This window comes from Eleutherodactylus coqui, chromosome 4, assembly GCF_035609145.1.
Source record: "Eleutherodactylus coqui strain aEleCoq1 chromosome 4, aEleCoq1.hap1, whole genome shotgun sequence".
Classification (NCBI taxonomy): Eukaryota; Metazoa; Chordata; class Amphibia; order Anura; family Eleutherodactylidae; genus Eleutherodactylus; species Eleutherodactylus coqui.
In genome coordinates this window covers 191,534,720-191,551,074 of record NC_089840.1, presented here as the reverse complement: position 1 = coordinate 191,551,074, position 16,355 = coordinate 191,534,720, and the positions used below count along the sequence as shown (strand labels likewise).

Sequence of the window (16,355 nt, the reverse complement as noted above, 5' to 3'; positions counted from 1 at the left end):
CCTGCCCTATGAGCACCATAACTTAGTTTATGATAGTCGTAGCTGGTGGCAGGTTTCCCTTTAAACTAACACATTTATGGCAAAATGCTGAAACCCCAAACAATCTCATTATCTTCACACGAAATGGTTCATGCTGTGTTTTCCTAGATATAGTGAAGATAAGTTCTACATATTTCACTATATTATTATGCACCACAAATGTCTAATTATGTGACAGAACTAGATACAACGTGGTAATGCGCTATGTGGTTTTATGACTTCAGACACGGCTACGATGTTACATCATTTTTTCAAAGTATGATTCTTTCTTATGTATTACTTATTACATCAGCTTAGAAAGAATGGAGTGCAATCACCATAAACCAAAGTATGTTCTATTGCTCCAGGCAACTAAATGCTCATCGTTCCCATCGGCTATTTTTCTGCCCTGAAGGAAGTTGCTGGGTGATTTAGAAAGACGCCTCATCTCAGGTGCTGCTATCAGACGGCAGCAGCTCCACACACGGAGAACACTAGGAATCCATCTCAGGCCCCTAGGCACCGCCTGCAGTTATCTCCAGCCATACCAGACACTGTCTGCTAGCCCTCTCCGGATAAACACACCATAAACTACAGCCTCCCATAGTGGCTTCCTAAATGCGGCTTCTGCAAATACAAAGTCTTTAGTTTTCCCATGTAATAAACGATCATGTAACTGTCTTATGGTCCCAGAGACGAAATAAGCAGACAAATGATATTTTAAGCCTAAAGTTACACACAAAAAAACAAACCAACAGATGTTTCATCATTTCACCCAAAAGTAGTTTATGAATGGTAACGCTTATCTTTCTGCAATTAGTGGGGGCTGCTGAATTTCTGTGCATGATGCCTAATTTCCAATCATTTATCACACACAGTGAGGTTTTCATTCTTGGTATTTTTTCAGGATTTAACAGATACCACGATGGTTTGTCTCTACTGACCACCTAAAGGAGAGCATATACTGTATATGCTCATGATACATTATAGGTCTATAGTCAGCCCTCACCTGTAGGCAGCTGTTAATAAGATAAAGCAAGGTGGAGATATAAAATATAAGGAAATTGTAGTTTTTAAACTGGTATTGATCTAGAGATACAAGCACTGTTAACTTTAACAAGAGATGCAACAGATGTAACAATAGAAACCATGATCTGTTTATACTCAGGACTGTGACTGTGACAAGGGGGCGTCCTCTATGACTATAGGAAAAAGGTTTCTACACTGACATATAAGGAGGTTCTTTACTGTAAGAGCAGTGAGACTGTGGAACTCTCTGCCTGAGGACGTGGTGATGGCAAATGTGATAAATGAGTTCAAGAGGGGCCTGGACATCTTTCTTGAGTGTTTTAATATTACATCTTATAATCATTAATAACTTCACAAGGGTTGATTCAAGGATTATTCCGATTGCCAGATTGGAGTCGGGAAGGATTTTTTTCCCTTAAATGGGGAAAAATTGGCTTCTACCTCATTGGGTTTTTTAATGTCTTCCTCTGGATCAACATTGGGGGCAACAGGCTGAACTGGATGGACATGTGTCTTTTCTCATCCCTACGTACTATGTTACAATGAAATAAAAAAAGTTAAAAATCGGCAATCTCAAGGTTATACAAGGTTACAGAAAACTGTCTACTGTTTTTCAGAAACAGAGCCACTCTTGTCCATGGGCTTTGTCTGGTATTGTAGCTGAGTCCTATTGGATGAGGCTATCTGCAATACCAGAAAGCCTAAAGACAAAAATGGTGTGGGTCCTGGAAAAAAGCAGATCATTTTTTTCAAATTTCATAAAGCTACTTTTAAGAAAGGTTTCACCTATGCAAGACGGCATCAGTCAATAAGAGGAAGAGGCATGATTCAATGGTCTGCAAAATTGGAACTATTCTTTTAAAATCAGCTGTGGTTGCCGTATCAGTACGCTGATTACATGTACTTGTGTTCATGTTGATCTTCTCTTGATACTTTTTATCTACTTACATTCTATACTACCAAAACGTGTTTCCTATGAAACTCAAAGATGACAAATGGGAATTAGGCAATGGAGCTCAATGGGAATAAACATTGAGGTCTAGTGATACAAAAAAGTAATTGTAAAACTTAACCTTTATTATTAATAAATGGATGAAATACTAGAAGAAAAAGCAAATACCCGCCTTTAAAAGAAACTGCACAAGAAAGAAGCATAAACATTCATATACATGGTAATGTGAATAGATCTCAATATGGCACCCCAACACTATGGGCCAAATCTAACAGGGCCAAAATAATCCAGTAAAAAAAAAATTACACACATATGTACGTGACCCTACACGTTTCTGTTGGGTCACAACATCATCAATGGTCTAGTCCTCCACAGTATCTCCTGGGCTAACTTGCTAATTAGCTTTTCCCTTTAGTATTATTACATTTGACAATTAGACCACCATGTCATAGCACTAATACTAGTGTTTCAGGTGTTCTATACTAATATGCAGCTTCTCTCACTGAACCACAGCTGTGCCCCAATTGATAGGCTTACTATGAATATATTTCAGCCTTCAAATGCATTAAAAACTTATAATAATCAAGACCATAGTGGTTTAAGAGGAACCCCCGTATATCCAGGACATCCAATGAGGAGAGCGCCAGTCAAATAAGCCTGATACCAGGGTCCGAGAATATATGGGAAATGGAGGAAGAAATAATAGACAGCGGAGTAAATAGAAGACATTGCTCGAAAATGGTGGCATTAGAAATCAATGGAGGCATTGTACCGCGATTAGCGCAGCAAAAAGTGGGCTGTGTAAGAGACGCCTAAAGGTGCTTTTACATGGAACAATTTTCGTTAAAAAAAAATCGCTGGATTGTTTGAATTGGAACAATAATCATTTAGTGTAAACAAGGTCAATGATGAAATAATTTGTTTGCTTATTGTTCATTTTATGCAAGTGTTAAAATCAGTGTTCTCTTGTTCGCTAATTGTTTGATTTAAACACAGATCGTTCAGTCATTCTCATTTACTTGTATGGAAAACTGAATGATCCTGTATGAAAAATGGAAAAAACACTTTATATATAATATATAGACTTTCCCGTCTCTGTGACTAAGTTTGCACACCTCATGTGCTCATGTGCTTAGGCAAACAATTTCTCGTTACATGTACCCTAAGTCGTAACACTGTGGATCATTAAGTGGATGGTTTTGGTCCTGTTAGATTTGGCACTTGGTGTTGTGGCGCCATATTGTGATCTGTTACCATTACTATGTACAAGAGTGTAAGATAACTTTATGCTCCTTTTTTTGTGCAGCTTCTTAAAGGAGAGTATTTGCTTTATTCTAGTATTTTAGCTATTTATTAATAATAAAGGTTAAAGGGAAAACAGCTCAAAAACAATGTTCAAACTGCAGCCATCATGTTATAGAGTAGGAGGAGCTGAGCAGATTGTTTTATAGTTTTATGGGGAAAGATTCAGTAGAACTTACTTTTTACTAACTAGATTGACCCGATGTTCGCTACATGAACATAAAATATCTGAAAAAGTGGTTATTGTGAATCTCCCTCTCTCTCTTTCCATGCCACTTCTGTTCTCCTCCCTCCCTCTCTCTCTCTCTCTCTCTCTCTCTCTCTTCCTCACCCCTCTGTATGCCACTTCTTTTTCCCTGTCTCTCCATTCCGCTCCTTTATCCCCATTTCTCCATGCCACTTCTCTTTCCCCATTTGTACATGCCGCTTCTCTCTCCCCGGTTCTACGTGCTAATTCCCTCTCCCCCTCCTGATGCTGCTTTCACCCCCCCTTCCCATGCCACTTCTTACCCCCCTTCCCATGCCACTTTTTGCCCCATCTCCATGCCGCTTCTCTCTCCCACCTCTTCATGCCGCTTCTCTCTCCCCATCTCCATGTCGCTTTTCTCTACCCATCTCTATGCTACTTCTCTCTCCCCCTCTCCATGCTGCTTCTCTATCCCCTTTCTCCATGCCGCTTCTCTCCCCCATCTTTATGCCACATCTATCATCTACCCCACCCTCCATGCCATATCTCTCTGTCCCCCACCCTCTATGCGGCTTCTCTCTCACCCCCTTCTTGCTGCTTCTGTCTATGCCCTCTCAATACCACTCTCGCCCCCTGCTCATGCCGCATCTCTCTGTCCCCCACCCTCCATGCAGCTTTTCTCTCACCCTCTCCACGCTACTTCTCTCTCCCCCAGTCTATACCACTTCTCTCTACCTCCCTCTCAATGCCTCTTCTCTTCCCCCCTGTCCAAGCGCTTCTCTCACCCCGCAGTCCATGTCGCTTGTCTCTCCCCTTGTCCATGTCGCTTGTCTCTCTTCTCCCTCTCTATTCCGCTTCTTTCTCCCACCCCTCTGGTGTGTGTGTCTCTGTGTGTGTCTGTATGTCTCACTGGGACTTCTCTCTCTTACTGTTGCTTCTGCTCTCTTCGGCACTTCAGCCAGCAGCGACGTTCATAGTCATGCGATGGTGATGGAGAAAAATGTTGCATGACTATGAACGTCGCTTAGCAAAGATTATACGGGCCTGTCAGCTGCCGGCTGTGCTCCGGACCGGAGGTAAGGCAGGGGGGTAGTGTGTGTGTATCTGTGTGTACCTGTATGTATCTATGTGCGTGTGTCTGTGTGTATGCTGCCTCTTTTATAGCAGCGCTCCAGCTAGTAGGGACATTCATACACTCCCTAGAGAGAGACGTCGCAAGACCATGAACATCGCTTAGCAACGCTTGAATCTGCATAACTGCTCTGCTGGCTGAAGCGCTGCTATACTTAACATGGGGAACTTTGATGGGACCCGACATGTCTCTGAATGTACCCACCTCAAATTTTGGGATTTTGTGACTCTGGTCAGCATCTAAGGAATTGAATGACACCAAAATCATCCTCCTAATGTGAAGCAGATTGGTCAAAGTGTGGTGCAAGAGAAAGCATGTAGGCTTTTTTATATTAGATTTATATCTATACTCATTCTGAACTTAGAGGCCCAATGGGCGGAGCTATCAGTGATTGACAGCTGTGTATGACTACATACAAAGGTAGATATCAATCACTGATAGCTCCACCTACCGGACTGTTCAGCTTAGAAATAAGAAGATATAAATGAATAAAATACAAGTTACACTGAATGTTTTCCCATAAAACTATATACCAATCTCCTCCTGCTCTGTAGCATGACTGCAGTTTGGACAGAATGTTCCAGTTGATGAACTCCTGTAAATTTTAGTTTTTTTATAATTTTTTCAGTGATTTGGCTAATGGATTTGTGAAACAACCTCATCCCCAATACTGTCAGCGATAAAGTCATTGTGGTTGTAAAACCATTATTTAATGTAATTATTCTATATATAATTAGATTCTAATCAATCAGATATTATTTCAACTCCTCATTATCACTGATACCCCTTTTCTTATAAGCGTCAACTGTAGAGTGCTTTCAATCTTTGTTGTCAAGTAAACCTTTTTGCAAAAAGAACTAAATGCACTGAAGACATACACAGAAAAAAAGATGAAAATCCTTTCAATAATAAGACAATCATTTCCATATCATTTCCTGCTGCATTACCTCTCGATCCAGGGATTGCCTAAGCCATACAACGCCAGTCTCACTTTCCACAGCAAAAAATTTACTGGCTTCATCACCTACTATTCCATACACCAATTTATCACCATCATAGTCTTGAGCACGTAGTTGAGTAATTGAAGAACCTGTAAGAAAAAAGAAATCATTTTACCTATTTTTGTTCTAATCTGAACCATTTATCTTGTTTGTTATCCAATACTAAAACAAGTAAGCGTCAAACAATAGATCACTAGGACAGAAGATTCCAAATGTTAACAGTACATATTACAATTTGTGAGCTTTATGAATGGTAATATTCAAAATTCCCCAAGGAATATACAAGGTCAGCCTCATTACTGAATCATTATGCAGTCTACTGACCATTGCTGGGCCTATAAAATAGCTTGTCTCACATTTGTAGTCATTATTTTAAAAAAATAAAAAAAAAACCACAACCACCACCAAAAAAACTTTAATTGAACCAATGCAGACTTAAGGCATTTAAAAATTCATACAAAATATACAGATTTTCTATTTCTGTGCTAATGTACAATTTACCTACAAACACTAGCAATGCTCCATCCTCAGTCAACAGTTAGAAGGCTGTCTTGTTAATTAGCTGAATCAATGTGCTAATAATCACTTGTCCATCTGTCCGTACGTGTGTGATATGTGACTTACATGCAGAGCCTGACAGCACCTATGATCTCAGTTACTAGCTCTTAGCTCCGCCCCCTGATCACATGACAGTGACGTCATCACTGGTCCTTTATTGTCCTTGTGCACCGAATGCATGTGCACTACATCCCCCACAAATCCCTGCGGCCTCAGTTGCTATGGATACAGCAGTATTCAGTCTGGCAGTTTGTAGCTGGACACCTGTGTGGAGACTCCAATAAATGACACCTCACAAACGTCAACATACATAGCTGGCAGTGCATATTGACCAACAACACTGAAGCATAGTCCTTCACTGCTATCTTCACATCTACTGAACGTGATATCATTTCATCTCAAGTGCTAATGCTGCCAACACCAGTCAAGCCTTCATCTAATCGTCAACCATTGCCAGTATTGAAACAAATCTTCGCTGTTGTGCAAACATTTCACCACAGAGGGTTCAACGCTGCTGTGAAGCTAATGCAGCTTAGATGACACAGCAACAAGCCACGATGTCACCTCAGCCCCCTGCTAAAGTTTCTACATCTCGTGCAGCAGATATGCGAAAGCTACGAGCGAACATGTCTCCTTAGTGAGCAGCTGAAGTTTGTTAATTGCATGCAGCTCATATGCGAAAGCAACGTAGCAGAACTGTGTGTGTGTGATGTGCATGTAACAGAGCTATGTGGCGCATTGTGCCACCAGAAACACTGGTACTGTAATTTCCTAATAATTACCAGTACTATTAGAACAGGTGGGTAGTAAATATTTTCCCCAAACTGTAAATGTAAAATTACACTGTGTCAAATTACTCGATGTAGGTTCTGTCATTATGGGTGCCACGCTTTGCAGTAGTTTTTATCTCTGACTAATGGAGGTACCACTTAAAACGTCTTAATAGTTTTTATAGAAATTGTTATCAAACTGTGAAGTATTTTGTGGTATATAGTGGAGTAGGTCACCATGTCTTTTTTCCAACCCTCCCCATTTTTCCAGGCTTGGGACTGGCACATAGTTTTGTTACGAACACTATGTATAGTTGATAACACAACTATGTGGTTGAATGCTAGAGGAAACTTCTACGAATTCCTTGGACCGCCAAGATCATGAACAAAGCAGTCCTGGACCGCATCAAGCCAAAGTTTTCATTGGAGAGCAAAATTGCAAAACAGAGACTATCATACTTTGGCCACATTAGAAACATCGATGATGATGCGTGGAGTGGTCAGCAGCAAAAGAAGACCTGGCCACCAAAGAATGCGCTGGTTTGATACTTTCCAAGCTGGCACCAACATGCAAGTAATCAAACTGAAAGAGGCTGTACAAAACAGAGCCGCATGGAGAGGGACGATCGATAAAGTGTCTGAGAGTTAGCCCGTCTAAACAGATAAAGATTAGAGATGAGCGAGCATTCTCACTAAGGCAAACTACTCGAGCGAGTAGTGCTTTATTCGAGTGCCTGCCCGCTCGTCTCTAAAGATTCGGCTGCCGGCACGGGTGAGCGATGAGTTGCGGCGGTGAGCAGGGGTGAGCGGGGGGGGGGGGGGGGGGAGAGAGGGAGAGAGAGAGATCTCCCCTCCACTCCTCCCCGCTCTCCCCGCCCCCCGCCGGCAGCCGAACCTTTAGAGATGAGCGGGCAGGTACTCGCATAAGGCACTACTCGCTCAAGTAGTTTGCCTTAGCGAGTATGCTCGCTCATCTCTAATAAAGATATATAGATCATATTCTGACAAACCTGTAAAGGTGCGTTCACACAGAGCATAAACGCTGCACATTTTCTGCAGCAGAATAGCATGTGGAAAATCTGCAGCATTTACAGTAGCAGTATAGTGCATAGCATTTTACTACTGACCTGTGGTACAAGTTTTAAATCTGCAGCATGTCAAATTATGCTGCAGACTTCTACCATGGATTTCATCCCTTTATATGAGGGGGGCAAATATGTGCAGATTTTGTCACGGATTCATTGCTTATCTCTGCTGTGAATAATGCATCTCATGTTGACATACCCTTAAAATGTGCCTCCTCGCTATATATCGTAGCAGCAATTTTGAAGCATATTTTGAAAACTTTTTATGCACACCCTTCAGATATTTCTAGTCCTTCTTTAGACTTTAATCAATTCCCAATTTTTTTTCTCTCTATGTATACTAGTGAAGTGTACTTCACTTCAGGCTACTGTTGAAGTTATCACTTAATTTAGGTGATACTCAAGAGGGTATCGTAGCCTTATCAATGCCTAATTATTAATTGATGTATCGGAGAAGAAAACAATGAGAAATATTGAAGTTTCCAAGCTCTGTTTTATTGTTCCAATGAAAGATGTTATATAGTGTGGCTTCCCCCAGAAAGTAAGCACTTCAAAGTCGACAGCATGTGTGATACATCTCTCTTAGTAAAACATTACAAAGATTAATAACGCTGCATGCTCAGCGTCTGAGCCTCTATTAGTAAAATTTCACTACAATGTGTCTTTTGCACACATTCTTCTTGTTATGCACACAACAATACTGCATCAAATATAATTCATTATTTTCACACTACCTACTGACTTCCCATATATTCTCATAAGAAGTGTTTCAACTAATAGCAGAGAGCAAGACATTAGCCAGAATGAACAGAAAATGGCAACATTACAAAACTAACAGAAAATTCACAAATTAATAAAATGTATTGAAGCCTTTCTGTTACCATGAGGCTGGTCAGGGACCACAGGTGGCAGTGGCGCGGTTCTCCGTGGCTTTCTGGGATGGTGTTGCGCCCACGTTCGGGTTGGCGAGCTGCAGCGCTGTGTTCCGGTGTGCAGGCGCGGTGTGTGGTGCGCGTGCTCTACCTTTGTGAGTTATAGTGGCTGTCTGGTAGCTCCAGTCAGCCGTCTTGACTCCTGAATATAGTCTGGCAGCTGCTGATAACAGTTGCCCGTTATTGTTTCCATTCCCTGTGTGTCTGACTTTGGTCTTGCTCCAGTGAAAGTTACCTTATCTTGATCCAGCTCTGCCTGTGTTCTGGGGTCTTCCTGTCCTGTTGGTTTATTCCATCGGCCTAGCCTGTCGGTACTAGTAAGTTGTCATCTGCATAGGTACGGCGGTTCCTTTCTGTCCTGCCACTAGGCAGCGTAGGGTCAGTGTTGACAGCCTGGACCTGTCCAGCTTTGGGGCTACCTTGAGGGAGGGAGATTGGCGCGGGTGAGGGTCAGGGAGTCCCGCACTGTGCGTATCTGTGCACACTACTAGTACTGTAACACTTTCTTTCCTGATTTAGAAAATTAATTATAATCACAGGTATATGTTAAACGTAACTCCAATTTTCACACCCATTGGAATTTGCATCACAGGTAGAGGTATAGTGACGCAGGATGCAGAATACAATACATTAGATGGAGTATTTAAAACACAAAAAAGAATAGGACCAAACATTAATCTAACAAGGAGTTTGCAGTTGAACTTTCACTTTCAAGGGCCTAGGCACTATCTACTACAAGCTAATGTAGAAATAACACCCTGTGAACAGTCAGTAATGACGGTAATACCTTGTGAACAGTATCAATCACAATCGGTCAATATCAGTACCATTTTAGAGAAATATAGAGTATGCAGAATATGCAGTCTTTCTTTAAAGAGAACCTGAGTTGTTTTATAAAATATGACAGGTTATTGTTGCCCTCTCATTTGCTGCTGTTTAAACCTTGTTTCATGTTTTTTAAGTTTTAATTTTCAGGTGGTAGTCCAATTTTTCTGCTGCTCTGCTTCTTTGAATTTAACTTCAGGCAGGTTACCATGCTGCCAGTAGTTCAGTGTCCTGTATATTCCTCCCCTCACCTCCCATGCTGCATTACTCTGTCTCTGGTCCAATGAGCAGGGAGTCAGGATCTGAATGCCCATCAGGACAATTCAGGCAATCAGAAAAATACTGGCCCAATAGTTAGTGAACTCAATTTAAGTGTGGGCACCAGAGATGAGCGAGCATGCTCTTTTGAGCATTAGCATACTCGATGTGCTCGTTACTCGAGCCGAGCACCACACGGTGCTCAAGAAAATCTTAACTCTCTCCTCCCCGCCTATTTTCAATGGAGCCGCAGCTGCTGCCGGCGGCTCCATTGAAAACAATAGTTTGCCGGCACCACTAATTGCTTTTTATGGAAGGGCTTTACATATAAGCCCTTGCCTGAAAAACAATAATTTTAGTGTTTTAAAAAAAAAACACGTTTCCTGTATCCCCGCTAGTAAAAAGAATTCCCTGCTGCTACATCTGCCACATCTGTGACAGATGCAGCAGAGGAATTCTTCAATTGTCACGGATTCAAATGCTAGAAGGAACTGAGGCATTTAAATGCTGTCAGAACTCCCGCCCCAACAGCTGTTTGGGACGGGAAGCCTGACAGAAGCAAATCAATCACCGAGGCACTGGGGAAACCACCACCAGCCTAGCTGGAGAGCGTGAGACCAAGGATGCATGCCTGGTTGTCATAGTGACGGAGACGCGGAGCAGTACCCGCGTCCTTAGTAACCTGGTGGCAAGTAGGATTCCGGTGGCATGGGGAGGTCACCAGAGGCGGGACTCCCCTGCGCCACACTGTTGCAGTCCGGGTCATAGAGCTGGTGGTATGGACACAGCAGCCCCACTAGCCGCTGGTCCTGACATGTTTCAGTCTCGGAATTATTCAATCCCCTAAATAGAATCTCTCATAAGAGCACACATTTGCAAATCAGATATAGTCTCAAATGCACCTGATGCGATTAATCAAGGACCTCATTAGTCGTATCAAGTGTGCTTGAGATAAAAAACATCAAATACCTGGACTGGCTAGGGTTGCTGACTGTGGCATTTGACATGTTAGTGTAGTGACCGAGAGTTAGGAGCCCCCCTCCATCACTTTAGAGAGTATGTTATATGTATGTCTTGTACAACTGTCTTGAATGCAGAATAAGTCAAATTTATGTGTATTGGGTGTTTGCAGGTATGAAACAGTTAATGTCTGGTCATGTCTGAGAATGTCTAGAAAAAATGTATCTATTTTTCTAGCTGTCGATTGGTCTGTGTGCACATGATGTATGTGTATGTATTTTAGAGAGAAGAGAGGAGAGTGAGTTGTATAGAGAGCGGAGACATGGAGAAGTCCAAGAGGTGGTCTGCCGATCCCGCCAGGGCTCAGCCCTGCAGTGAGACTACTTATGGCCTCCATCTCTAAAGAGAGTGAAAGCCCAGGCATGATGGCAATGCATGGGTGTACAGCGCCGTTACTGCATGTATCCCGAGAAATGGAAGCTACTGCTTAGCGAGGACAGAGGGAGTGAATGACAGTGGAGAGAGAGTTTGCCAGGAGAGAAATCTAACAGATAACTTAGCCTGTGGTTTTTACAAATGCCCTGAGAGTCTTCAGTGCATTGCCACTACAAATTGTTTCTGTACCCCGACTGTTTTATTGATCTCCATTTTCAAGAGTTAAGTAAAAATAGCAAGACCGCCCATACTCAGTTTTGTCTTTGAAAATACTTTTCTGTGTGTGGACTACTTCATTTCGTCAAAGGGATCCACAGCAGAGAAAGGAACTGTGGCATCACGAGTGACAAACAGGACCACAGGTAACCACGGTTACCCTTTGTGATGTCCCCTGCTGTAACGGGGCTGGCTCCCGAGCTACCCATAGGGGAGGAGACAGTAGAGCCCTGTTGGTGGCCAGGTTTACACAGAAAGTTTGCAGCTTGTGTTTGCCCCTTTTGAGCAATTATTCGGGTGACAGTCGCCCTGTGTAAAACAATTCAGAGGGCTCCTTCACACTGGCGATCGCGATATCACTGTGTGAAAATTGCGGAAATATCACAACTTTTTTCTGTCGATTTCTCAGTGTCAGAACTGCTTTTTCTCGCAAAAACATTGCTGCCACTTGCGATCGATTCTCTCGTGCATTTTATTCACGGGATTTTTAAGCACGAAAGCCAATATGACTTTCTAATGTTAAATACGCATTGTACGAAAATCGCAAGTTGTGAAGGAAATAGAGATGAGTGAACGTGCTCGTTTAGGACAATTACTCGATCGAGCATCGCTTTCTCTGAGTAACTGCCTAATCGGGCGAAAAGATTTGCAGGGCGACGGGGATTAGCGGGGGGTTGCGTTGGGGAGTGGGGGGGGGGGGAGAGAGAGCTCCCCTCTGTTCCCCCCTGCTACCCCCCGCTCCACCCCACCGCCCCCCGAATCTTTTCGCCCGAGTAAGCAGTTACTCGAAAAAAGCAATGCTCAATCGAGTAATTGTCCTAAACAAGCATGTTCGCTCATCTCTACAAGGAAACCATTGAAAATCATTGGTTTCATATTTCTGCGCTTTCACTGACTCTCGCATCACATTAAAATCTCATGATTTTATTGCCAGTGTGAAGGCACCCTAATACTTTTGAATGAATCCTGAATACTCCTGATGAATCTAGGTAACTTCAATCAGGTTAGTGTTTCAGATGCTTTTGATGGCAAGGATAGCACAGCAGCCTGCACTATTGTTGACCAAAAGAAATACCAGAATACTGATTGAAAAAGCAGAACACAAATCCCCAAAGTATCTTACTCAATATTTTAGATGTAGAAATGCAACTTAAAAAAGAAAGTGAATGAAAAGTTATGGTCTGATAAACACCTACATATGGTAATTATTGTGAAGTTCTTAAGTGCAAGATTTATGATATATTCTCAATTAACACAATCACACTTCCATTTGACAACTCCTGTTCTAAAGCTTAGATCCACTGAGAACATCTCAACATTTTATAAACATTATAGGAGATGTATAATGCATGTATATGCTGATGCACTTTGAGCCGACCCTTTCTGGCATGTTGGATCCACTCCAGGCTTGGTTCACATCACCATCATTATATTTTCCATTATTCTATTCTGTCATGGGAACAGAAATCCAGAAAGCCTGATCCATCCAATGATGGAACCATATGGACCCTTATGACTGTAATGGGGTCCTTCTGGCTTTTGTCATGTACTCCAACATTGTGCAGAAGACTCCAAATGGAATCTCTGGAGCAGATATAAACATAGCCTTCATTGTGTTAAATTTTTCGGGCAAAGTACAACAATAAGGGCAGCTTCACACCAGCGTAGTTTTCTGCATGCTACGCGTGAGAGACATGCAGGCGGCACACAGCAAGTGTATAATGACATTGCGCACTAGCTGCGTGCAATACGCTGTCACCACACGCTCGTGTCAAGGAGCGCTTACAGACACCTGTCCACTGATTTGTGTAAACTGAGTACAGTGCATACAATACATGGCATATAACTTTCAGGAAATTACCTTAAAAAAAGTTTTAAGTGCTGTAAATTAACATAAAGTTTACAGTAAGGAATGTAGCACAGGTACCATATAATGGTTTCATACAGCCCTTCAACTACTGACATTCTGCTTAGTAACACTAGACCACAATTAGATAAAAATTCAGTAGTTCTCGTAAGTGGTCCACCATGGCTTCCTAACAGTATATTCACATGCCTCAAGGTTATCACATCTTTTCTGTGGCTTTCATGTGAAAACCTGTAATATGACTGCATGTGTTCATACAGTACAGTCTAAGGTTAGTTTTACGTGGCTTGTGGTTCAAGTAAAAATAACCTGGTTCATAATAGTCTTCTAGGTGATCTAGGTTTTGATTTGGTAGAACTATTGGGATTCCAAGTGTATAAGACAAATACAACTCAATTTCCAGTCATTAATAGACTCTCTATACAATGTCTTATAACATTGACTTGCAGGAATGCTGCCTTCTAATAGGCGGCGCTGCAGAGGTATTATTTCATCTTCCTTATTTGAATATTTCCCAGAGTAGCATGCATGGCCTTATAAGTCTCTTCACTCACCTTACAGGTGCTCTCCTTAAGAAGAAATGATACCCTTCTTGACTCACATCATAGGCCCCTCACTAGCCACTCCAGGGTCCTACTGCACACTGATGAGGAGCAAAAACCCTGAAACAGCTGTCTGTATGTGGATTCTGGCTTGGTTTGCAATTCCCAGTCATTGTTATAAGGCTTATATAAAGAGTCTAACATTGATTTGCAGGAATGCTGCCTTCCAATAGGTGGCACTGCAGAAGTATTGTTCCATCTTCCCTATTTGCATATATTTCTCAGAGGAGCATGCATGACCTTATAAGTCTCCTCACTGATCTCCTAGCTGCTCTTCTTAAGGAGAAACAATACCCTTTCTGACTTAAAACAAATACTGAAATGTCGTCATACAATATTGAAACTGTGTCAAACCAGCCTAAGGGCTCTTTAATGGAGCTGTAATAGAACACCTATCTACTTTGTAGGACTCTACTGTACCTTCCATGCCTTAGATATCATGGATGTACACAGTCTTTTTGCTGTCAAATTTCATCAGATACCATATTAGAGTATCTTACGGTACAAAATTGATGTAGAAAATTCAAATGTGCAGAGAATTTGATGCCAACTCCACAACCATGTTGGTGTAGATTTGCCTGCTTCCCTATCGGTCTCTCCTGAACTTCAGTGAAAATGTCTTGACCCATATCATTGCTGCATTTTTTTTGCAACGTCACTGTTGGAAGCCAGGATGCAGAGACTGGCAAGGGATCAGGCAAAATTCTGTACAGATCTGGGAGATGAGGGAGCAGCTAGCTAATTTTTATTTCACATTTTTTTAAAATGTCCCTTCCTGCAGATCTGTGCGTAATCCGCCACAAAATCCACAACAATTGGGATTTATATGGATCTTTACTTCCCTATCTGCAACTAATGTGCAACAGATCAGCAACATAAACTGACATGCCGTGGATTTTAATCTGCACCAGAGGTCAATTTATATTGCAGATTTTTACTGTAGCATCTGGATGAAATTTCTTCAATTCACAATACACACATGCATACTATGTGTGGAAGTAACTTTAGGTAGTAATTCTCCTCTGGAAGCAATCTATGGAGAACTATACTCCACAGGACTCCCTATGCAATCTTATAGTCTCTAGTACATAAGGCATTAGCCTGATTTTTAACTGGTATTAGTGTGGTTTTACATATGAATTGGGGGTTCCCTGTTACTGAACGGCTTAGGACGGAGCCATACAGTGCCTAACGGACCCCATTCACTATAAAGGAGTCCATTCCGTTTCCGCTCAGGTGCCCGGCTTTTTGACAGAGGAAAAAGCACCTTTTCTTCCAATATTATTTCGAACTAGATCTATGATGGAACCTCCGACTGGAGTTCCAACAATAATATGAGACCAACCTTAGCTTCATCATACATACCCATAATTTCACAAAGGCGTATGTACAGGAACACTAAGGTCCTGGTACATGGGAAAGATTGCCAAGCATTGAAGCTCCCAACAGTCATCCTAGTGATGACCGCTCTTGTGCTTTTACAAAGGTTACATGTTCTCTGTAAGGGCTAATGTCTACTGCAGCATCCCAGGGGCCACCCAGACACAAGGCCCAAGCTGAGGAGCTGGTGGGGTAGAGTTGGCACTTGTCATGGTGGCTTACCAGACTCCTACCTGGAGAGACGCACAGCTAGGTCTCTTCCAGGCAATGCTGGGACAGTGGTTACCTGTATAAGTGTTGACGCCACCAGTCCTTCTCACCATAGCTTGTACCTGCCGGTGTAATGAAAAGAGTTCACACAGACAGTAGAAACTTGATAACTCGGTCACTGGGAACGGGCACTGACTGGTAAACTTTACTTGAAACTTTGCAAAGTACAGCTTTGCGCACCAGTTTGGGAAAGACAGAGAATGTGAGTTCAAGGATGAGACACAGGATGATGCCAGTCCTACAGGCCAAGTTATGTATAAGACTATCACTTGACTAGACAGATATTGATACTTTTCCAGACATATCCCAGCCAATTTCAGACCTTAACCTCTTGCATGCTGCAGTTGTGCAATATACATAACAGTAGGCAAGACACTTTGCACTGTGCATCCATATTGAAGACATTACATGTATGACAATTATAGAGGGTCCAAAAATAGGTGTTTCAGGCTACTAAACTACGACCATTTTTTTACCATGCATTACGCTTGCATTGCATAGGCGAGTGATACGCAGTGAATGGAGTCAATGAACTTTCATTGATACATGTAGATGTATGTTTAGACACCACGTATC

At 42.1% G+C, this 16,355-nt stretch overlaps 1 protein-coding gene across 1 annotated transcript in view; it reads right to left on the bottom strand.

Annotated features, from left to right (window-relative positions):
- The window catches only part of CDH23 (cadherin related 23), a 996,630-nt gene that overhangs the window by 820,797 nt on the left and 159,478 nt on the right, over positions 1–16,355 (bottom strand). The window contains exon 3 of the mRNA XM_066601617.1: positions 5,568–5,710. Coding sequence (XP_066457714.1) covers positions 5,568–5,710 — 143 coding nt within the window. The remainder of the gene's footprint in view (positions 1–5,567; positions 5,711–16,355) is intronic.